Source organism: Dermacentor variabilis, chromosome 8, assembly GCF_050947875.1.
Source record: "Dermacentor variabilis isolate Ectoservices chromosome 8, ASM5094787v1, whole genome shotgun sequence".
Lineage (NCBI taxonomy): Eukaryota > Metazoa > Arthropoda > Arachnida > Ixodida > Ixodidae > Dermacentor > Dermacentor variabilis.
In genome coordinates, this window is record NC_134575.1 from 49,334,504 (window position 1) to 49,354,530 (window position 20,027).

General features: G+C 44.1%; 1 protein-coding gene across 3 annotated transcripts in view; it reads left to right on the forward strand.

The window, feature by feature from the left end:
• The window catches only part of Zip48C (Zinc/iron regulated transporter-related protein 48C), a 58,861-nt gene extending 41,669 nt beyond the window's left edge, over positions 1-17,192 (forward strand). For all 3 annotated transcript variants that reach the window (XM_075702110.1, XM_075702111.1, XM_075702112.1), the window contains exons 8-9: positions 4,688-4,846; positions 15,007-17,192. In XM_075702110.1, coding sequence (XP_075558225.1) covers positions 4,688-4,846; positions 15,007-15,085 — 238 coding nt within the window. In that variant the 3' untranslated portion in view covers positions 15,086-17,192. The remainder of the gene's footprint in view (positions 1-4,687; positions 4,847-15,006) is intronic.
• The last annotated feature ends 2,835 nt before the right edge of the window (positions 17,193-20,027 follow it).

The following is a 20,027-nucleotide window of genomic DNA, read 5'->3' on the forward strand; positions in this document are numbered from 1 at the left end:
CAGCAGTGAATGCCAGGTTTTAACACTGCTTGCAGCAACAGCGTTACCGCCGCAGCGCGGAATGTTGAACTTTGATAAGCATGCAATGTACCACTACTTCCTCCCCATGCAAGCGCTACTGACACACTCAAGCAACTTTACTTGCCATAGCAGCGAAGTCGGACATGGAGAGAGAGAGAAAACATTTATTCGGACCATCGAGGTGGTTGCTCTTGAGGTCGAGGGGGTGGCATCCTCATTCCACGACTCCACTGGCCATGGTTGCTCGACGCATTTGCTGGACGAGAGCTTCTTGTCCCGCCAGGGTATCGCCGGTCAGCTGTACCTCCCACCGCTCAAATGACGTGCTAGGCGTCTTGAAGTGTTGACGTTTGCCCCCGCACCCCCACGAGATGTGAAAGAATGTAGGGCGTGTGTCGCTGCACCAGGGCCAGATGCCGCGATATGTATGTGGGAGCATTTTACTGTATTTTTGTTGGTTTAGAAATGTGTAGGTCTGAATAAGTTGGAGAGCTACGGCCTCTTCAGTGCTGAGCTTTCTGTGAGGGGGAGGATAAATCCTGCAGTTGAGTCGCTGGATCTCGAGTCGGTCGCAGTAATTGGGCGGCAGGGGCACGAAGGTAAAGGGTGGGGATTGATGAGACGATTGGTTTTGCTCCACTCCGTTGATTAGCACTTGAGCTGAAGCGTTCACCCTTTTGTTCCCCTCCACTCCTGCGTGGAAAAAAATTGAGCGCCGCAAGTTTCTTTTTCTGCACCGAGAATTGACAGCAGGCAAGCGATCGCTCTTCCATTTGCAACATTTTTGACCATGGCTGTGCGAATACATTTGAATGTGCTGTAAGTAATCGGGAAAACCGTTCCGAAGTTATTTGACTGGTGCTGGTGACAAGAATGAGGCGGTCGGAACCAACCATCATTGCAGGAGCAGGTTGCAAACAGGTACGTTGCGTGTGCGCGTACGCGCCTATTCCATAAGGAAGTTGTGCACATACAGGTGTAGCGATCCACATAGTCAGTGACCAGAGGAAATGGAAGAAAAAGAAGAAGAAGAGGGGGAAGCTCACCCATGAATGCAGCGATGAACTGTTGCAGTCTGTTTATCCATCTAGTAACATTACAACAGGTTATGACAACAAACGGCATGACTGTAGCAGCCTTACATATCTACTGCTGTAATGAATAGATTGTAAACGGTAAAAGCAAACTTTACGCTGCTACGTTTCCCGCCTTCAGCCGGTAAGTTTGCACATTATCAAGACTGCAGACAAAACGCATAATGAAAGGTTTGTTTACGCTGCCCCTGCAGCTTTAGCCAAACTGTTTTGTCCTCCACCGACTCTTCTCACTGTGGTGCCCAAATAGCAGCCATCTGAGTCGTGCAGGCGAGCACTGTGACCATTGTAAACAAGCGAGCGAGCGCCTATCAGAAGGTGCTCAATGGCGGGCACTGTCACGTCGCCACATATGGCAGCGCCCATGGGTATGGTGCTGTAAATGGTCTATAGTGGCACATTGAAAGGATGATAGGCTTTTACATGAATACTGTATTGATCTAGCACGACTTAACGTTTTCCTTTAGTGTCCCTTTGAGGGAAAATCTCTGTTGCCGTGAAGCCAAAGCAAAAGGCAACATCCGTGTGTGAACACACTGTGCATTACCGGGAAGCCCTTCATGGTTCTGCAGGTAGTGTTAGAGTTGTACGATCTCGCCGCTTCCACCATTTGTAAGGGTTTAGAGGTCGATCTCACCGCTGTCATCCAGTTGTAGGAGTTGGCGGTTGTAGTTGTAGGGAGGACCTTGACTCTTCGTCGGGACTTAGGCGTGCAGGATTTATTTACAGTATTTAAATTTTAAACAAGAGATGCATCGACAGTCTAGCATGGCTCCCAAATGGAGCACGCAAGACGAGCATACAGCATACAGCTTACGAGCACGCAGCTGACGAGTACAAGCATGACTACATTGATGAGCACAGACGAGCACGAGCACAGATCTCACGAGCACCCTCCTAGCAGCCGACAACAGCTGCTTATAAGCACTTCGTGTTCCCTAGATCCCTAGGTGAGGCAAAACGTTCAACGTCATCGCAGCCGGCCCCCTTTTGAGTGAAGGGGGGAGAGGGTTTACTCACACACGTATGCACAGCTTTCACTGCCGATTCGCAGCGTCAAACATCAATGCAGTCGAGCCGCCGCTTGCCCATTATCTTGAGTCTTGAAAGGCACGTTTGTTCCCCGAGCTGACCCCCGCAGCGTGGCCACTGGTTGTCCCTTGTCCGGCACCTCTAAATTCCAGAGCTGCCTTTCTCCTGCAGTCGCCACTAATTCTCCGAACGATGCGCCTGGTGGATTGACGCTGCCATAGTCCGCAGTTCTCTGAAGTAAGTTCATGGTTGGTTAGCGCTGTCCTCGCTGGTTCTCTTCGGGGAAGCTCGCAACGCTCACAGCTGCAGCTGGCTGAGAAAACTTGCAGGTCCGCATCTCGGCAGGCCATTCCTAACAGTAGCAACAACACTGGCCATGTGGACATGAAAGGCATTAGTTGTCCCTAGAGCTCTGACTTGTGCTGGGTTGATTTTATAAAAATTTCAGCATTATTGTATCGCAGCATTTGAGCAAACTATATTTGCCAGTTTCTTTCTTTCACACTTCTTTTTAGAGGCTTTCAAGAATAACCTTAAAAAGCTACATTAAGTTTGTTTAGTCTGGTGAAGTATCTCTGCGAGAAGGGAACTGCGTGTATTTGGCAGAAAAAGGCTTGGTTACCAGAACGGATAAGAAATAGCAAAGTTTCCCTTCCTTAATTTCATGTTTGAACAGCAGTGCTGGTACATCACAGATATTGAAGTATTAATTCATGCTTGGACATTTTTTCTTCATAAAAAAAAAATACAAGGGCTAACTATATGGCATTTTCACTCTTCTAGAATGCGATGTAATGTTTTTTTATCAATAAAACATCTAGCTAGTCTCAAGCCAGCACTGCAAATCTTATGACATCACGCTGCATGCCTCCTGAAAAAGGCCAACATCCTGGGTAGTACATTAGACAGTCAGCGGTTAAACAACGGAGAAGTATAAGAAACACTGGTGCTATAGCATAATACGTAGGATACTGTTTTAATGAAACAAAGAAACTAAGCAGGAGGTATGTAGCACAAACACAATTTCATGACATGCAGACTAATATGGTGGAACCCCGTTAATACGTTCCTCACAGTTGTGTTTTCCCTGATGGTGCATCGCATTTCTGCATTCCTGACCTAAAGCCCACTGACTCCTATGTACTATGTTCCCGTTCCATACGTTGCCATCCTGTAATATTCCCTCATCCATCTTATATTGCATTTTAACAAAGTGGTCATGTAAATTTAGTGGTATAGAGGCAAATTTGCAAGTACAAAATACAGGAGGTATGAGATCGTCTGGCCTGATGAATCTGTCACAGTGCTGTTGTAGCTTTTAACGCCTTTCTGAACAAGCTTCACCACAATACAGCTGTGTAATGCGATGAAGCATATTAAGAGTGGAAAGTAGGCACTGTCACGGAACATAGTATGTGTCCTTTAATTATACATGCACACAGAGCTATTTCTGGTGTTACTGTGGTGATTTGGGACCTTCCTCACTGTTACACTATCCCGACTATTAAGTTATGTTTTGACCGTCCCGTGCAAAACATATCAACAGGGTTCTGCTGTATACAGGGATCTCATTTCAGTCAAGTGGAATACATTTTAACAAAAAATACCATCTAGACTACAGGAAACACACTGATTAGCATTATAAACGAGATAATGTTAAGGCCATCTTTTTCTTGTGTGTGAGTCTGTTGTTGCTTACTAAGACTTCGCTTATAGCAAGGCTGATATTCTTGATGTCATAATGTATAATTTACCAGTCCATGTTCACTTAAAATTTCTCTGATGTCCCTGTAATTTAGGGCACAGTTTTTATGCAGAGAAGGGCTCTGTGTGTGAAATTATGGTATGTCCTTGTGATTAGTCTGATTCAAATGTTGCGTCTGCTCCTTCTGTGCATGCAAGTGCAAAAAAATAAGCTGGTGCTCTTGATTGTTGAAAGAGTTCCCTTGACTTCTCACAGGGGGCCACATCTGGGACAGGCCTTTGTTCTGCAGCGAACTAATATAGTCTTATGATGGCAAAAGGTTTTCCAACCAACCTTGTTGTGTATTGCTCTATTTCTAGGGAACTGCATCATGAAGAGAACTAGTTTAACCCCTTTTGTGCGGTCGTACGTACCGTTTCGAGCAATGCGAGATCCCTGGGAAGTAAAAGGTAAAAGAACATGACAAATTTTCTAGGCATGCTTGATTCAAACAAAGGGTTGGAGTACCTGGACAGGTCATTCATATGAGCACGTTGCTAGGCTACTTCAGCTTTGTATGTTGCTTTGCAATGTTGCTTTGCTTTGTTCATTTTTGGTGCCCCAAGCGTGGAACGTTGAGTGCTCACGCACCTTGGTTTTCCACATATGTTTGTGTCTTTCAAATGAATGACGGTTGATAGTCGGCACTAATGTTTAGTCTAGTCCCTTTCTTTATGCAGTTCCCAAGAAGTCACACTCGTGATGATGAGGAACTCGGAAGAGAATCTAGCACAGTTACCTGCGTTTAGGCTATTGCCTGTAACTCGTCTTTGGCTGTATCATTGCCTGGACTCAGGTATGGCCAGCTCAGTGGAGTCGTGGAGCCAGCAGCTGGCATCCTTGGATGCCTGGCGGTGACCATGGCTCAGCCCCTGCTGCCTTATGCCCTCGCCTTTGCTGCTGGGGCAATGGTCTACGTCGTCGTCGATGACATTGTGCCGGAGGCACAAGCTTGGTAAGAGAAGCTCGGGTGCTGCCGTGGCTTGTTATATATTTTATTAGAACTAGATTCGGGATGGAATTAGGCGTTGATATTTACAGAGAAGATAGTTCATAACACACACTTCCCAAATATGTGGTTTTCCGAAAATCTACTTACTTTTTTTTGGGTGATATTTCGGTCTTCAAAGGCCGTGACCCCCGTTACGGGTCAATTCACATGATGGACAAGCACGCGGCAATCACTTATACCACGAGAGGTATGTACCCGGTCTGGCTTTTGAACACATTCACGCAGCAGACTGGAAATGCAGATGACATATTGTACAACAGGCTATTATTTCTTGGTAGCACCTAAATTGTTGCAGCACGATGCTTCCTGGTGCGTTACAGCTTGTAGTTTACATTGTACTTCTGTTAAGCCTTCCAGGGTCATCAGTGTATATTTGTGGCATTGGAAACAGTCTCAAATGCTCTAAGAGGTCTATGTACGACAGTGACTGCATGTTTTCAAGAATTTAGCGTTTTATTATGAAGTGCAGCTTAGTGCCACCTCGTAGGTTCTGCTACCTCCTGTAAGTTAAAAAAAAAAGATTTTGTGCTGCCACCTCTCTCTTTTTGCCAGAATTTATTTTTAACTTTACGCTGTGGTGGCTACCGTATTGTTGACCTTGGTGTAGTAATCCTTTACCTTCCTTACTCTTCACCTGCTCAAGCCTGTGCTTGCGCACTGTAGATATGATGTTGCCATGCTTGCTCCATGTCAGGTTATGGGCATCCGAAGAGAGACCGCTGTCTCGTTTCTTATCTCTCAATGCGTTACCACGAGAGGCTCTACTGCATTGCTCATCCGTAAGGACGTGTTTGCTTTGTTTATAGGCAAGAGCTTGCAAAGTAAGGATACTGCCTCGCATGCGTCTCTTTTCCTGAGATGCACAAGAACTCATTGTGTATCTTGTTTATCCATCTTACAAAAACATCACCAAGTTTCTCATTTGCTAGGGTTTCCTTATGGGCATTGCACACTTTCTTTTGCTGTGGCTGTAGCATGCTGGAGCCGTAGTCTCTAGCAATCCACTTTATTTTCCGATCTCAGTTTCTTCTTTCCTTTTTTTCCCCTTTTATTTTGGCTTGGATGTGGCTTGGAGGCTGCCGCAACGTCAGTTTCGCTGGGGTCAGCCACGTGGCACAACATATAAGAATGGAGAATGAAATTAATAGAATATATATTGCCCCGGTTGTCCGAAGCCTATTTTGAAAATGAACATAGGTTGTGTGAATTTTGCTATACAGTATTTGTCGCAAAATACTTATTATTTATTTTTATTAATTTGTTTGTCATACCCTCTGGATCAGAGGCATTATAGAGGGTAGTGGTACAGCAGGTGGTGCATAGTAAACAACAACAAAAAGAAAGGCAAAGTAAGAAAGTACCGTATTTACTTGATCCTAACGTGCCCACGATTGTAACCCGCACCTGTTTTCGGTGACCAAAAGAAAGAAAGAAAAATTGCCCTCGGTCGTAACACTCACCCGTTTGCCACGGCCTAAAGAAAATAAATGTCCTTTACAGTACTGTGCACCTCATTCTTTCATACAAGAATACAACTTTCTCTCATTTGGAAAAACAAAGAATTACTCCGAATACACTAAAGTTGCAATAAATAAAAAAAAATCACAGTTTCGCTCTCAAGGCAAAGCATCAATTACGATAGCAAATTTGTAGACAGCTGTACGAAAAGCAAGGGTAGCAGTTTTATTGGCCATATAAACTTTTAGACATTCACTTACTAAGTTAACAAGCATGGCATCAAATGACCGTGGAGACTCTTCATCCAAATGCTGGAGTGGAGAAGTGCGGTACCAGGAGCGAGCGAATTGACGTTTGCGCAGCTTCTCGCTTCAACGCTCCCTAAGCGTCGAGAACACAGTGTGGTGCGCCTAGACGCGTAGACTCTGTTTCCATCGCAGATCACTTTCAAGATAGGGACCACGCGGCCGTGCCATACGTAGCAGCGGCAGGAGTTGAAAACTTCTCCTGTTTGTGCCAGTCCCGTGTGCAAGTTTCAGGAACTCCAAATGCCCATGATGCAGCCCCCATTTCCGTCCGCCTCCACACACGTGATCACTTTCCTTTTAATTGCGGCATCACGATGAACTTGGCGTGTCTTTGCATTCGGCACTTCCATGCTGATAGAGCAAATGTGGAAAACTGGAGGACCGGGAAGACGGGCGGGGAACTAACCTAAGCATGCGTACTCCAGCACATAGAAGAAGCTACGGCAGCTAGGCAAGCGCATGTGAGGCAGTCATTTTGAGATGCCGATGGCGATACGGTGACGCAGATTTGGGGATGTACTCGAATCTAACGTGCATGAAATTTTCGGACCCGTTTTGTCGGAAAAAAGTGCGCGTTAGATTCGAGTAAATACGGTAATCTCAACTACAGAAGTTTCTTGCTCTACAATACTATTTAGACGTCAGAAAAAAACAAACAAAAAAATGCAAGAGTTCCTATTTTTACAACGTTACAATGTTAGCTATAGTTTCGCAAAATATGGTGTCATCATTAACAGCCACAATATCAGCGGGAAGGTAGTACCAATCTATAGACGGTGCAAGGCAAAAAAGACTGAGAGAAATGCTTTGTGTAGCATAGCTCCGTCCTAACTTTATGACAGGGACCAGTACGATAGTATACATAATGTAGTCTTTCAAAAAACTCTACATTCAAGGTAAGATGATGATTGTGATGCAGGTTCTTTTCTTTCTTTAATGTTTCCAACTTTTCCCTGAGGCAGAGCCTCCAAGAACCCAATTGAGGACAAAGTGATTTGTTCTAAAACAAACACAAAACTTTTAGTACAGCTAATCTAAACAGAGCTGCGTGAAATAAACACTCAGTGAAAAAATTCACATCAAGAAACAAATGCACTCAAAGCTGGATCAGTATCGACGCAACGAAAGTTAGGGCAGACCGCGAGTGTCATCGCACGCTACAGTTCAACATGGGGGGGGGGCAGAGGCGAGGCAACGAAAGAAGCGGCGATGTTCTCGCCTAAAGGTCGAGGTGATTGACCAACAAACAGGCGACCACAGCATAGCTGCTGCTGCTTGGAGACGGGACGCAGGCAGCCTGGCAGCACACGCAGCTAGAGGCGGTGTTCTGGCCAAGCAGCTGGGCGCAATCTCGGGTCCGTAGCCCAGCTACTCGCATTCGGCCTGTGGGCTCAGGAGTTTACCGGCCTTAGCAGCAGTCCGTGATCGGGTGGAGTTGCAACACATGGGAACGGGTTGATAGGAGGCCCCGGTCGGGTGTAGTCGTGGACGCTCGGGTCCTGAACCCGACGGCCTTCTTCAGCTCCCGGTCCGGTTTCACCCTTGCGTCGCTTCCTAGAACTGTACCCCGTCTGCTTCAGTGCCTCGCTGTTGCTGCCGCGCTCGCCGATTTGTCTCTTCCGGATCGGTGACCCCTGTAGCCCTGTCTTCTTCGGGGATTGGCCCCTGGAAGCTCTGTGGACGTTCCCAATCGGGTCACTTTCCTTTTGTTTCATCATCTTGCACCACACGGTCTCGTGCCCGACACTCTTTGATGTTGTTGTCTTCCATTCAGCGTGGGATTCACCTCCACTCGCACACTCTTTGTCGTCCTCTTCCTTTCATTTCACAACCATGGCACCATCTCGTCCACTTCACATATCACAATGATAAAGAGCGTGAAAAAGTGCTAAACATGCAATCCTACGGTAAAAATACAGCAAAGGAAGACCGATATTGGATTTCATTGAGGTAATGCTTGCGGTTATGTCATAGTTTGAAAAGATCAAACGAACAGTGTTATTTTGGACAAGTTCTACAAAGTAATTACCGCATTTGTTGGAATCTAGGCCGGTAGCTTTGTTTCAAATAATCATATGCCAAACTCTAGGGTCGGCTTAGATTCGAGCATTTTAAAGAACGTGCCAGGTCTTAATAGAAAAATGATAAATATGGTGCACAGCTAGCGCAATCTAGAGGAGTCAGTATCACAGCTGCTATTAGCCACGCCAGTAACCAACTGAAGTGCACGAGAGACGTCGCTATTTTGACGTGTGTCATATCGGCGTGCGGCATGGCCCATAGCGTGGCGTTATCGTAATGGCACCAAACAGGCGATGCCACTATAGTGCCACTTTCAAACGAAAAGTTGTGCTAGCCACAGAGACATCTTCAAACATTCAAGCCAGGCGGGACTTCAGCATCGATGAGAAAAACGTCCGTCGTTGGAGGGGGCAACAGGGGACGCTTATTGCATGTGCCGCAATGAGGAGATCACAGCGATAAGGAAAACAAGCGCGCGATAACAGAGAGCAGCTGTTCGTCGAGATTGTGCCGCGTTTCGATGCGTGCGAGAGGCTAGCAGCGATGATAACGTAGAGTGAGCTCAGCATGTTCATGTTAAATAAATGCTGTTTTCAGTTTGTGAACGCTGTCCTCACTTTTTTGTTCGGACTACGTTCGAGGTAAGCTTTTAAAATTTTTCCTGGCTTTGGACATTCGGGTATCAGCTTAGAATCAGGGCCAGCCTAGGTTCGAATAAACACGGTAGGTTATCATGTCCAGGATCCCACATAGATATAGCATATTCTGATTTAGGCCACATTAAAGTTTTATGCAATGGGTATTTTAAATGAGATGGAGTTCAAGAAAAGTTACGGTGCAGGTTTTGTTAAATAATTTTTAACATTTGTTAATATTCAGTGCCATTAACCAAGAGTTACACCATTTAGTTGTTGAGTTAAGATCAAGTTGTAGTTGGTTAGCATCGACCTCATTGGTTATCGCACGAAATATAACACAATCATCTGTGAACAAATGTATGTTGAGGACGCTGTAGCCGGAAGGTCATTTATATATTTGAGAAATAGGAGAGGGCCCAGAATAGAACCATGGGGTACACTAGAATGAATGCCACTGAAAGAAGAACTGTATCCATTAGCTACAACAAAGTGAGTGCAATTTGTTAGGAAATGCTCAATCCAGGTGATGAAGTTAGGTTCCAAAATTAGTTTACTTAGATTGAACAACAGAAGTTTGTGACAAACCTTGTCAAACGCCTGTAAGAAATCTAAGAAAATACAGTTGGCGTAAGACGAACGATCGAAGATTTGATACAACTTATCCGTGAAAGAAGCTAGATGCATTTCACATGAAAAACTTTTTCTAAAGCCACGCTATGCTAGAGCGAACGGCGAGTTAGACTGAGAGAAATTGCCAAGGCTAGAAAAAGTTACATGCTCCAGTAGTTTACCGCAGGTACTAGTCATGGAAACGGGAGAGTAATTAATAGACGAGTTTCTGTTACCTGACTTCACTTTCCTGGTTGTTCATTCATTGGGTAGTGTAGATGTGTGTAGAGATTTCTGAAAAAAAGCTTTGAAAGTAAACTGAAATGAACCCTAGTGCTTTTAAAAATTTGGTGTTAACAGCTGAGTCACACCTAGGATTATAAACATTCAGAGAATTAATTAGGCTTTAGAACACCAGGCATTTCAACAATAATTGGAGGCATTTGCACATTGTCATATTCAAGTGTGGCTGGCAAAACACTTCTGCATTTGTTGGAAAAGTCTTTCGCAAATGTTTGGTTTAAAACAGTAGCATGCTGGTCACGAGGAATACAGCTACCTGAGGAGTCATTCAATGTTTAATATAATCAGATCACCAGGTGATGGGTTGTTGATTCTCCAAAATTTATTAGCATTACTTGTTATTATCAATGGAAGAATGCTAGATAAAAATTAATCTTAACAAGGTTGAATGCAGTAACATGAGCATCAAATGCTGTTTTATAAGCAGACTGTCTTGTTTTAGTGACTGAGTTCTTGAGCCAAGCAAAAAAAAAAGGGGGGGGAATGTTTCTGTTAGCGAGGCACCTAAGGTGCTTGAGGGTTTAAAGTATTAATGTGGGTTGGTATATGTTTATTGATTAATTCATTTACTTTAGCTGAGAACGACTCCCAGTTACATTGAATGGAATGATTGTCAAAATCTTGTTAAGATACATAAAGAAATAAGGTTAATTCTCTGTTAATTGCATCAAAATTAGCCTTTTTGTAGTCGCCTGTGGTATTCCGTTTGGCGGATTTAGGACTAGACAAGTTAAAAGAGAAATGAAGGAGGCAATGGTCGCCTATGCCAGGTGAATGCGCGATTCCAGATACCAGGTCGGGATGCAGCACTGAAATTAGGTCAGTGGTATAGGCTATATTACCACTGCATCGCATAGGATCAGTTACCAGTTACGAAATAGAAAAGAAAAGCAAGTCTCTAAAAATTCCTTAGCTTCTTATGAAAAAGGTGACGATGAGGGTGGTTCAGTGTTCCACGCAGTGTTTGGAAAGCGTGAAAGTACCAAGGACCACTGTCGGTGATGAAGGAAAACGGTTGCAAAGATGGCAAATGGTGTCGTAGAATTCATTATTAAATAAACAGGAGGTAGAGGGAGAACAGTAGAATGTACCTGGTATTATGTTTTGATGACCAAGGGTAGCGGAAGCCCAGACTGTTTGAAGTTCACAAATGACGCTGATTGCAGGTGAAGGTAAGCCTTTCGCTATTGCTAGGAGAACACCTCCTCCTCTAAGCACTGTGTAATCGCAACGGTATACAGTGAAATTTTGCACACAATGGAAAAGTTATTCATCACTGACATGAGGTGACAACCCAAGTCTCGGTTAAGGCATAGGCTTAGTTAAGGCATAGGCATAGATAAGCCATGGGCTTATCCATAATATTGAAGACTAAACCGTGCTTGTATAACACCGCAAGCATTAATATATTTTTGTTGCTTTAATGTCACCAAAAAAAAAAAGAAGTGTTTAGTAGTTTCTGTTTACATAAGTCACTCTGAAGAATTTAATTCTGCAAAAATAAATTGACCCTTAAACTGATAACTTGATTTTTGGTTAATTCAATCCTGACTGAAGGTCCCGATCAACCCCCGTGCGATTCCACTATAAGCCAAGGCTCATTATTTCGATCTTGTTGGATAATTGGAACTAGACTGGTCAACACACATGCAGCTGGCCCCAGTGTTGCCCCATTGGCATAAGGTCTTGATGGCAGGGCTATAGGACATGCTAGGCTATCACCTGCCAAAGATTGCATTTTTCAGCCTGTCCTTAGCAGAGTTTCAAGTGAAAGCAGCAGCTTACAGGGAAAGATTGTATTTACCCAATTTGAATGTGCACCTTCTTTGTCCGAAAGTAGCCTCCATGTTACATCCGAATATGAAACAGAAACTGTGTTTCCAGCAATGGCAATAGCCAACTGTCGGTTAGTGTCATCGCGTTTTCATCACAAGATGGCGACACAGTAAAATTTCACATGGGTCTCCAACAATGAAGCACTGCTATCGTTACAAAAAGTCCATTCAAAAGGGGAGTTATGTTAGGTGCTAAGCTAGTAACAGTGGATAGATAGATAGATAGAAACTTTATTGCAATGGAAACGATTTCAAGGAGGGGTGGTCGGAGCCTCTCAGTCCAGGGCCCCACTGGACGTACTGCATCGTACATACTATTCTTACTAGTAACAGTGGAACTGCATCACTTGCTTTCGGAGGGCTGGAGTATTGCACCTCATGAGGTGCTGGTGAAATGACTAGTCTAGGCATGGGCCACTGTCCGATTTGAAATGGTTCCAGAATCGTTCAGCAAATGCCAAATATCAAATGCACTGGACTGTACGAAGAACATGTTATTGCCCATCACTGTAAAATACAAACAAAAAAGTTTGCTCCCTCTGGGGCACATGTTCTGAAACTATAATTGTCATCTGTCTTGCTTGCATTTACCTAACTGAAAACTTGGCACTCGCTACTTTCCTGTGAGCAATGCCATGTCTTGCTGAGGAAAGGCACACAAGATAGATAATGATTATTGTTATGGAACAAAGGTAGGCACCAAAGGGTTCAAACTCTCTTATTGCGACAGTGATAAAAGGCTGTCTCGGACCAATGACGATGGAGAGTAAGGCTAAATAAAATTTCATTTTGGGAAGGTAAACTCTACTGACTTCTTTTCTGATTGCCAGAATCGGAGGCGTGCTACCTTACGCTTGCTATAATATCGAGGGCTTGTTAAATTAAGGTGCCCATTGTTTTCCACTTTGAACCCATAAAAACTGAATGTGCATTATATTCGGGCATGCATCAGAAGTGAGTAAATATACTGCAAAATGGAAGTTGCAGGGAATTTTGTGTTTTTTTTTTATCCACTTCTTTTATTCAACCTGTAATTCACCGGATAGCTCTAGCAACTCCATCTGTCCTTTCTAAAATTGAAATTCAGCTGTACTACAATCAGATTCGGTGGAGCTTGATGAGGGGTTCATTAAAGTTGCCATTCGAAAAATGCTGCAGCGTGTTTGTTCTTTCATTTGTCTCATTCAAGCCAGAACAGTGAAACTTGCGCTTGAAGCAAAAATATAACTCGAGGGGTGCGGACAGGTGCCCCCGTCACCAGTGTTGATGGTCCTTCCCACAAGAACAGAAGGCAGAATGCGTCTCTTCAGCTACGGCATTGAAAAACCATCACTAAAAGACAGGGCACCACCTAAATATAGTGTCATTGCCCGCATTAAGTTCTTTTCCCTTACCCCATCCAAATTTTGCCCGTCTTTTGACAATGTGATGGTCGGTCCTTGTTCACTTGCAGCCTCTTTCTACGTTTTTACCTTTGATAGCACCACAAGTGCAAGGTCTGTTTGTAATTTTTTACTTGGCTCATGCTCCAAAGAACGCCAAAGGGTTCTATAGAATTTTTTCGTAATAGTGAAGCTGGGTTGTCTGCAAGGTAGTTTGCCCAGTTAATGGCGGCATAGTCAGTATTGCAGACAGCGTGTACAAACACAGTTTCTTTGTATATTACGACCTGGACAAGGTTGACATGGCTGTCGTGACGAAAAATATCTGGGAGAGACAGAACTGACAAATGTGCAGCTAGCGCTTTGTTAAAGTATACTAGAACCTCTTTTGAGTGCCGCGGCCAGGGCTCTCCGCCTGGCGTGTTTTCATCTTGCCACTAGGGGCAGCTGGCTGCAGTAGGTAACTATTGAAGGTGTATCGCAGTGAAATATGTTGCTGGTCTGAAACAGACGCATACGTCTGACCAGATGCGCATCCAGACAGGCCATGTGTAGAGCCATGGTTTGCCAGACGAATTCAATAGCTAGCGACGACCGCGCCGCTGCTACGAGCAGCACTTCGCGTAACACACACGAGAAGCCGAGAGGTATGTTGTTCGGCGTACTGCCAGTATATTCTAGTTCACTGTGCAGTGGGCTCTCTCTAAACGGAACCTCAAGGGACCCTTGAGATTGGGTCCGTTCATCAATGAGGAAAGCTATAGGTAGGCTTGTTGATACAGCATATCTTATCTTGTTGTAGCTCAAGCTGAATGACAAGGACAACATAAAGGCACATTTGACACGCACAGCGCACAGTTTGTCAGGAGTTTTTCTATTTACTGAGAGACAAAGCTGAATACAATTGCACAAATACAAACCCAGCCAACCATGAGGATGATGTTCCAATTAAGAGGCAGTTCTGTTTAAGCAATTTCCACTTATCGAGATTCCACTGTACCTTCATCTTCATTTAAGCGATGAAGTTGCCGCCTTTACTTGGGCAGATGTGCAATCCCGAGAAATAAAAACATGTTCTCTTTGCAACTATACTGTTGCTAATGTAGCAAAAGTAGCAGCTGTCCTGTGTCTTTCTCTTTGTCTTTATTCAAAGTGTGAGCTTATCTAAACCTGTAAACACAAACCAACTAGACCAGCAGCACGTTCTATTAGCAAGGCCTTGGTGGCTAGATAGGGTGGTTTAGCTGGGCGTAGAAACCAGCAAGTGGAATGTTGCAGGAAGATGCAAATAAAGTGTTCTTTGATGGCCACACTATCGTGCAGTAGGAATAGCCAACAAATAATTTGCCGTTTTTACTCGTGTAAAGCCTGAAGCGCCGCTTTGAATCATAAAAGCTTTTGGGGAAAAGCTTTCACTAAAGGGCCGCACACTTGCACACGTGCATAGCCTCTGAGATCGCAGCGCTGCGCCCTGGCGATCTTGTGCTTGAACTTTGATCTCTGGTTCAAACACACCTCATGCCACGTATTTAACCTGTCTCGCTGCAGTTCAAATGGCCGACTGGCGTCGTGGACCACCGTGGTCGGGTTTATTGTTATGATGGCCTTGGACGTCGGCCTCAGTTGAACTGCACAGATACCATCATAATAGGCCATTACATCGAGCATATTGCAAGGACCAGGTTGTGCCTTTGGGACCAAGGAACACGAGGAAGGGTGAAGCTCTGCAAAGCTTCACTTGTGGAAAAGCTTTACTGTTTGCCTGCCAGTAGAATGACGCTGGCAAGACAAATGTGAAGGCGGGAAGTGCTAGCCAACAAACTGCAAACTGTACTTATCTCAGAGGAAATCCATGCATTTGCATGACCCTGTGTCTCTCACTCATCAAAATGGGACACTGTGCATTGCATTGCATGTTTGTGTAATTTTCTTTTTCTTTTTTTTCTTTATCTTGTGCACTCCGTGCTTCATCCATGTTGCTCATTGCGTCGACTCGGAAGACATCAGCATTTGGCAGAATGCTTGTGCCTTCATCTGGTTGTGCAGTACGCTTACGAACAGCGTAGCAGTTCGGACTCGTTGCATATGTAAATTTCTTACTGTTTTCGAAAGCAATTAGTAGCACGTGATTTGATGGTGCAATGGTGGTATCTGCCGTTGTTATTCAGTATTGTAACTGGTATGCATTGGTTTCGTGTTACTTGACTACAAAATGGCACATCCCAGCATTGTGTTGTGTTTTGAACCTCAATTGCATTTTTTCCCCACTGATTCAATAAGTCATTCTTGAAGTGCGCAGAGGATGTGTGTAAGGCCAGTGTTTGATTTTAGTTTATATAACTAAGCTAGTCGTTTAGTCTTGCACGTTGCAGTGGTGTTCAGGTCTGTCACGTGCATTTCAAGCTGTGTTTGGTTTTTGCTCATTCCCTTGTGTTAGCTAATAATGTAAACAGGAACAAATGCGTTAATTTTGTTTGTTTTTATTAAGTTGTATGACATAGCACACTTGTGGAGAAATGTTTATATAGATGCTGTTATGTGTAATCTTTAATCTGGCGCACACTGCAAAGGCACTCTTTGAAGTAATAATGATAAGACAGTTGTGCTCCTTTGACCCTTTATTATCACTATTCGTGTGCCGATTGATACTGCTGAGAATAGCGTCAAAGTAGGCGTACATTTTAAGTAAATTATTTATTTACATCGGGCCATACTGAAATGGGCCATTTCTGAAATGGCCCTGTCTGTATTAACTTGATCTTATTAAGATGTATAGCTGACTAAATTGTTGCTAGACTCGCACTAGATTCATGCATATATGTTTGTAGAGTGTGGTATATTTTATTGCTACAAAGAATTGAAATTGCACGAATAAAATTTGGGCAAAAATTTGGGCATTTGCACACATTTCAATTGGCCTGTTGTACTTGCTACAGTGCCCGTGGCACATAAAAAGAAATGCTGTTACAGTACCTTTGACTTAAAGACCAACTGCAACAAAATTTTGCTTTGGCTTGATTGGTTATAAATGAGCAGCTTGACTACTGAAACAATCTTGCCAGTGCTTCAGGGCTCGTAATTGTCTAACTTTTTTTATTAGCAGCCTTTAAATAGCGTGTGCGTATGGTGGATAGCAGATGTGATGCAAGTCCCGGCACATTGCCTCAGAGATTTTGGAGCAACCCATAGGCAGAAGCAGGCACCACATAATCTCTGAGGTCATGCTGTGGAACAATGCATTCTACACCGTGTATCACTTTCGACAAGCGATAATAGCAGCATTTTGTGTGTGTGTGTGCATGCATGTGTGTGTGTTCATTTTGTTTTGTTTTTTGTACTTTCAGTATAAAAGAAAGGTTTCGGTATAAAAGCTTTTGCAAAGCCTTCGGTGACGCATGCACTCATGTTTCAACCATAAATTTTTGCATGGAGGCTGCTCCGTATGTACGCTACATGTAACTAGGTTTCTTAGGAAGGTGGAAATTTTGTTGCAGTTGGCCTTTAGAGGAAGGGGCATCTAATTTTTTTATCTTTCTAGTATTTCTGAAAGCACACCTGCAAGTTTTATGGTGGTGTTGTTGGATAAGCATCTCGAGTTGTTTACGTTGCAAGTGATTGTCGTGGTGGGGTCATCTGCTTTTGTAAAGTCATGGGAAGTGGTTAAGTTTGTTTGTTTGACTTTTTATGTTTGGTGCAAATGAAAGTGGAAAATAAAAAGAGATTAATGCCCTTTGCATCTTGTCTCTATGTTCAAACCTCGTCATTTTACGCAACGTGAAACAACTTTCTTGCTTTCTGGTTCATTGAGCATTATTTAGCGACAGTCTACGAGGTTGAAAGTTTCCAGCACAGGTGAGTTTGGTAACAGTTTACAGGAAAGCTAAAGAGGGACGCTAAATTCACTTAGATTGTTGGAGTGCGCAGCGAAAACAGCTCGTTTCTTTTAAATATTGAAAATTTCTCTTAGCAAATTAAGAAATCTGGACAGTGGCTCTAGTGACGTAGCATATGACGTCATGAATGGCGCAGTTTGGCCTGTTTTTATGAGAGAAGGTTTCTAAAGGTTGTCAGATTGAGTGCTTGCTTAACTTTTGAATAAAGTATGTCATTAACTAAGCGAAACATTAGTTTAGGCTAGTTGGTACCCTATCACTTCTACTATTTTAGTGCAGTATGTTTCGACAATGACAAGCATGCCAAACTAAATGTACGAGCACTAAGTGTGTTTGTCACCATCTGAATGTACTGCACTAAAAATTCCAGCAAGTACATATCATAAGTTCCGTGGCATAAGCCAATAATTAAATAGCATCGAGTTGACGCTGCCAAAATCTGCGATGTCGCACAAGCTAGTGCCAGAATGTCCCAAGTGGCATCATCTCCATCCGTTTCTGTTTTTGCGTTGCTTTGTCACTTGCCAAGCCTCTGTTCACTGTAGCACCAGCCTGTTCACAATTCTAGAAACGCGGTGCTTAAATGTAATTAAACTTAAATCTTGTGAGCACATAATGTTTGAGATTTCTAGAGAAGCACGGACTACACACACACAAAAAAAGTAAAAAGCTGCACTGCTGCTGACCATTGCGGTAGGGTACGTTTAGGTAATGTTTATGGCATCTGCGGGTTGTACTGAAAGCTTATACCAAGTATGATCATGTGAACCTACATATATGTCGGAGTAACTGATGTGTTAAGCTTGAAAGTTGCAAGTTGCAGTCAGCAACTTGATGAGTATGGCCGTTTTATGACACGTCTCGATGTTGGTCATTCTAAGAGCAGCTTGGTACGCTTTAGGATTGAGAAACTGAGGTGTGCTATACATATTCATTTTTGTAGTTCGCACATGCGCTCAAGTATAAACGGGCAACAGGAAAGGTAGTGCCCTTTAATGGACGCTAGTCTCATGCACTTAATTTTCTCATGCGGCCGTTTTGACATAGGTGCTGCACAAGCCACGAGATATTTGAGCACGTTTAGTGTTGAAAGTGACAAAATGCTGGATGAACCTCGTTGCGCAGCAAGCGTGTGCTTGATCTGAAGCATCGCGCTTGCACAAGAAGCGATCTCAAGCCCTCTATCAGTCGGGAGTCCTGGTCAGCCACCGGCTCCCAAAGGACTTGACTCACTGCCACTTTCAGTAGCTTTGGCCCCTGGCTCGTGAGCCTTGTCTAGGGAAAGGAGTTAACCGCTTGGAAACCACAGCAATTTATATAATATGTTGTGACGATGTTAATAAAGCAACGATATTTTATTAAGGGTGAACCTGTGCCCACAACTAAAAGTCACTGCGGTCTTGAAGAAATCCCCGGCAGTCGCGTTTTCAAACTGGCCTCGGACCGTCTTCTTTCTTCTCGCGTGACACCTCGCGCGCATGGCACATGCGAGCCGGGTCCAACCGGCTGCCCGTGTCACGAAAGTCGCTGCCTGTTATTACTGAACAACACCACATTACAGCATGCACAGTGTCCAATAAGAAGGACGCGCAACTTGAATGTGACCAAGTTGTTGCGGCATTATCCTCCTCCTTACCGCATCGGCCCAATGCATGAGAAGAAGTAGGGGTTCCTGTGGGCTCTCACTTTTTTTTTTTGTTCATGACCTCTCCTGGTAGGGTTTCATGCGGACAACATGCACAACTTCCGTGGAGTTGCGCTGTCTTGGGCTCTCGTGTTCAGCGGACTGATGAACACGAGAGCCCAAGTGATGTCGCTTATACGCCGAAGTATTTCGTAAGGGCCGAAGTATCGGCAGAGAAGCTTTTCAGACAGTCCACGGCGTCACACTGGGGTCCATACCGACACCTTGTCACCGGGCTGATAATGAGCTTCACTACGGCACAGGTTGTACCGGCTGGAGTCGATGCGTTGTTGGCGGCGTATTCAGTACCTTGCCATCTGTCGTGCCTCGTTGGCTCTTTGCAAGAAATCGTCTAGGTCAGATGAGTTATTGTTTTCTTCATCTAGTATCAACATAGTATCCAAAGTGTGGTTACTGCTCGGCTGAATACAAGTTCAAACGGGGCTACTCGTGTCATTTCTTGAACGGCTGTATTATAGGCGAAGGTGATGTACGGCAAAATTTCGCCCCACAGCTTATGTTCAATGTCGACATACATCGAAAGCATGTCTGTCAGTGTTCTGTTGAGGCGTTCAGTTAAGCCATTTGTCTTAGGGTAGTACGCCATAGTTCTCCTCTGATCAGTATCTGTCATTTGCAACAAGCATTTCATTAGGGCCACAGTAAAGGCTGTTCCACGATCGGTAATAACAACTGTGAGAGCGCCATGTCTGAGCATGATATTGTTGCCAAAGAATTTTGCGAATTCGACAGCCATTGCACTGTACAAGGATTCAGTTTCTGCATAGCGGGTCAGATAGTCTGTGGCCACAACTGTCCACTTTTTGCCTAAAGATAATGTTGGGAAGGGTCCTAGGAGGTTCATACCGACTTGTTGGAATGGGGCTTTTGGTGGCTTTATTGGCTGGAGGAGGCCTGCCGGTTTTACCGATGGAGTCTTGCGCCTTTGACACTCGCGACAAGTCTTGACATAGTGGTGCACTGATGCTAAT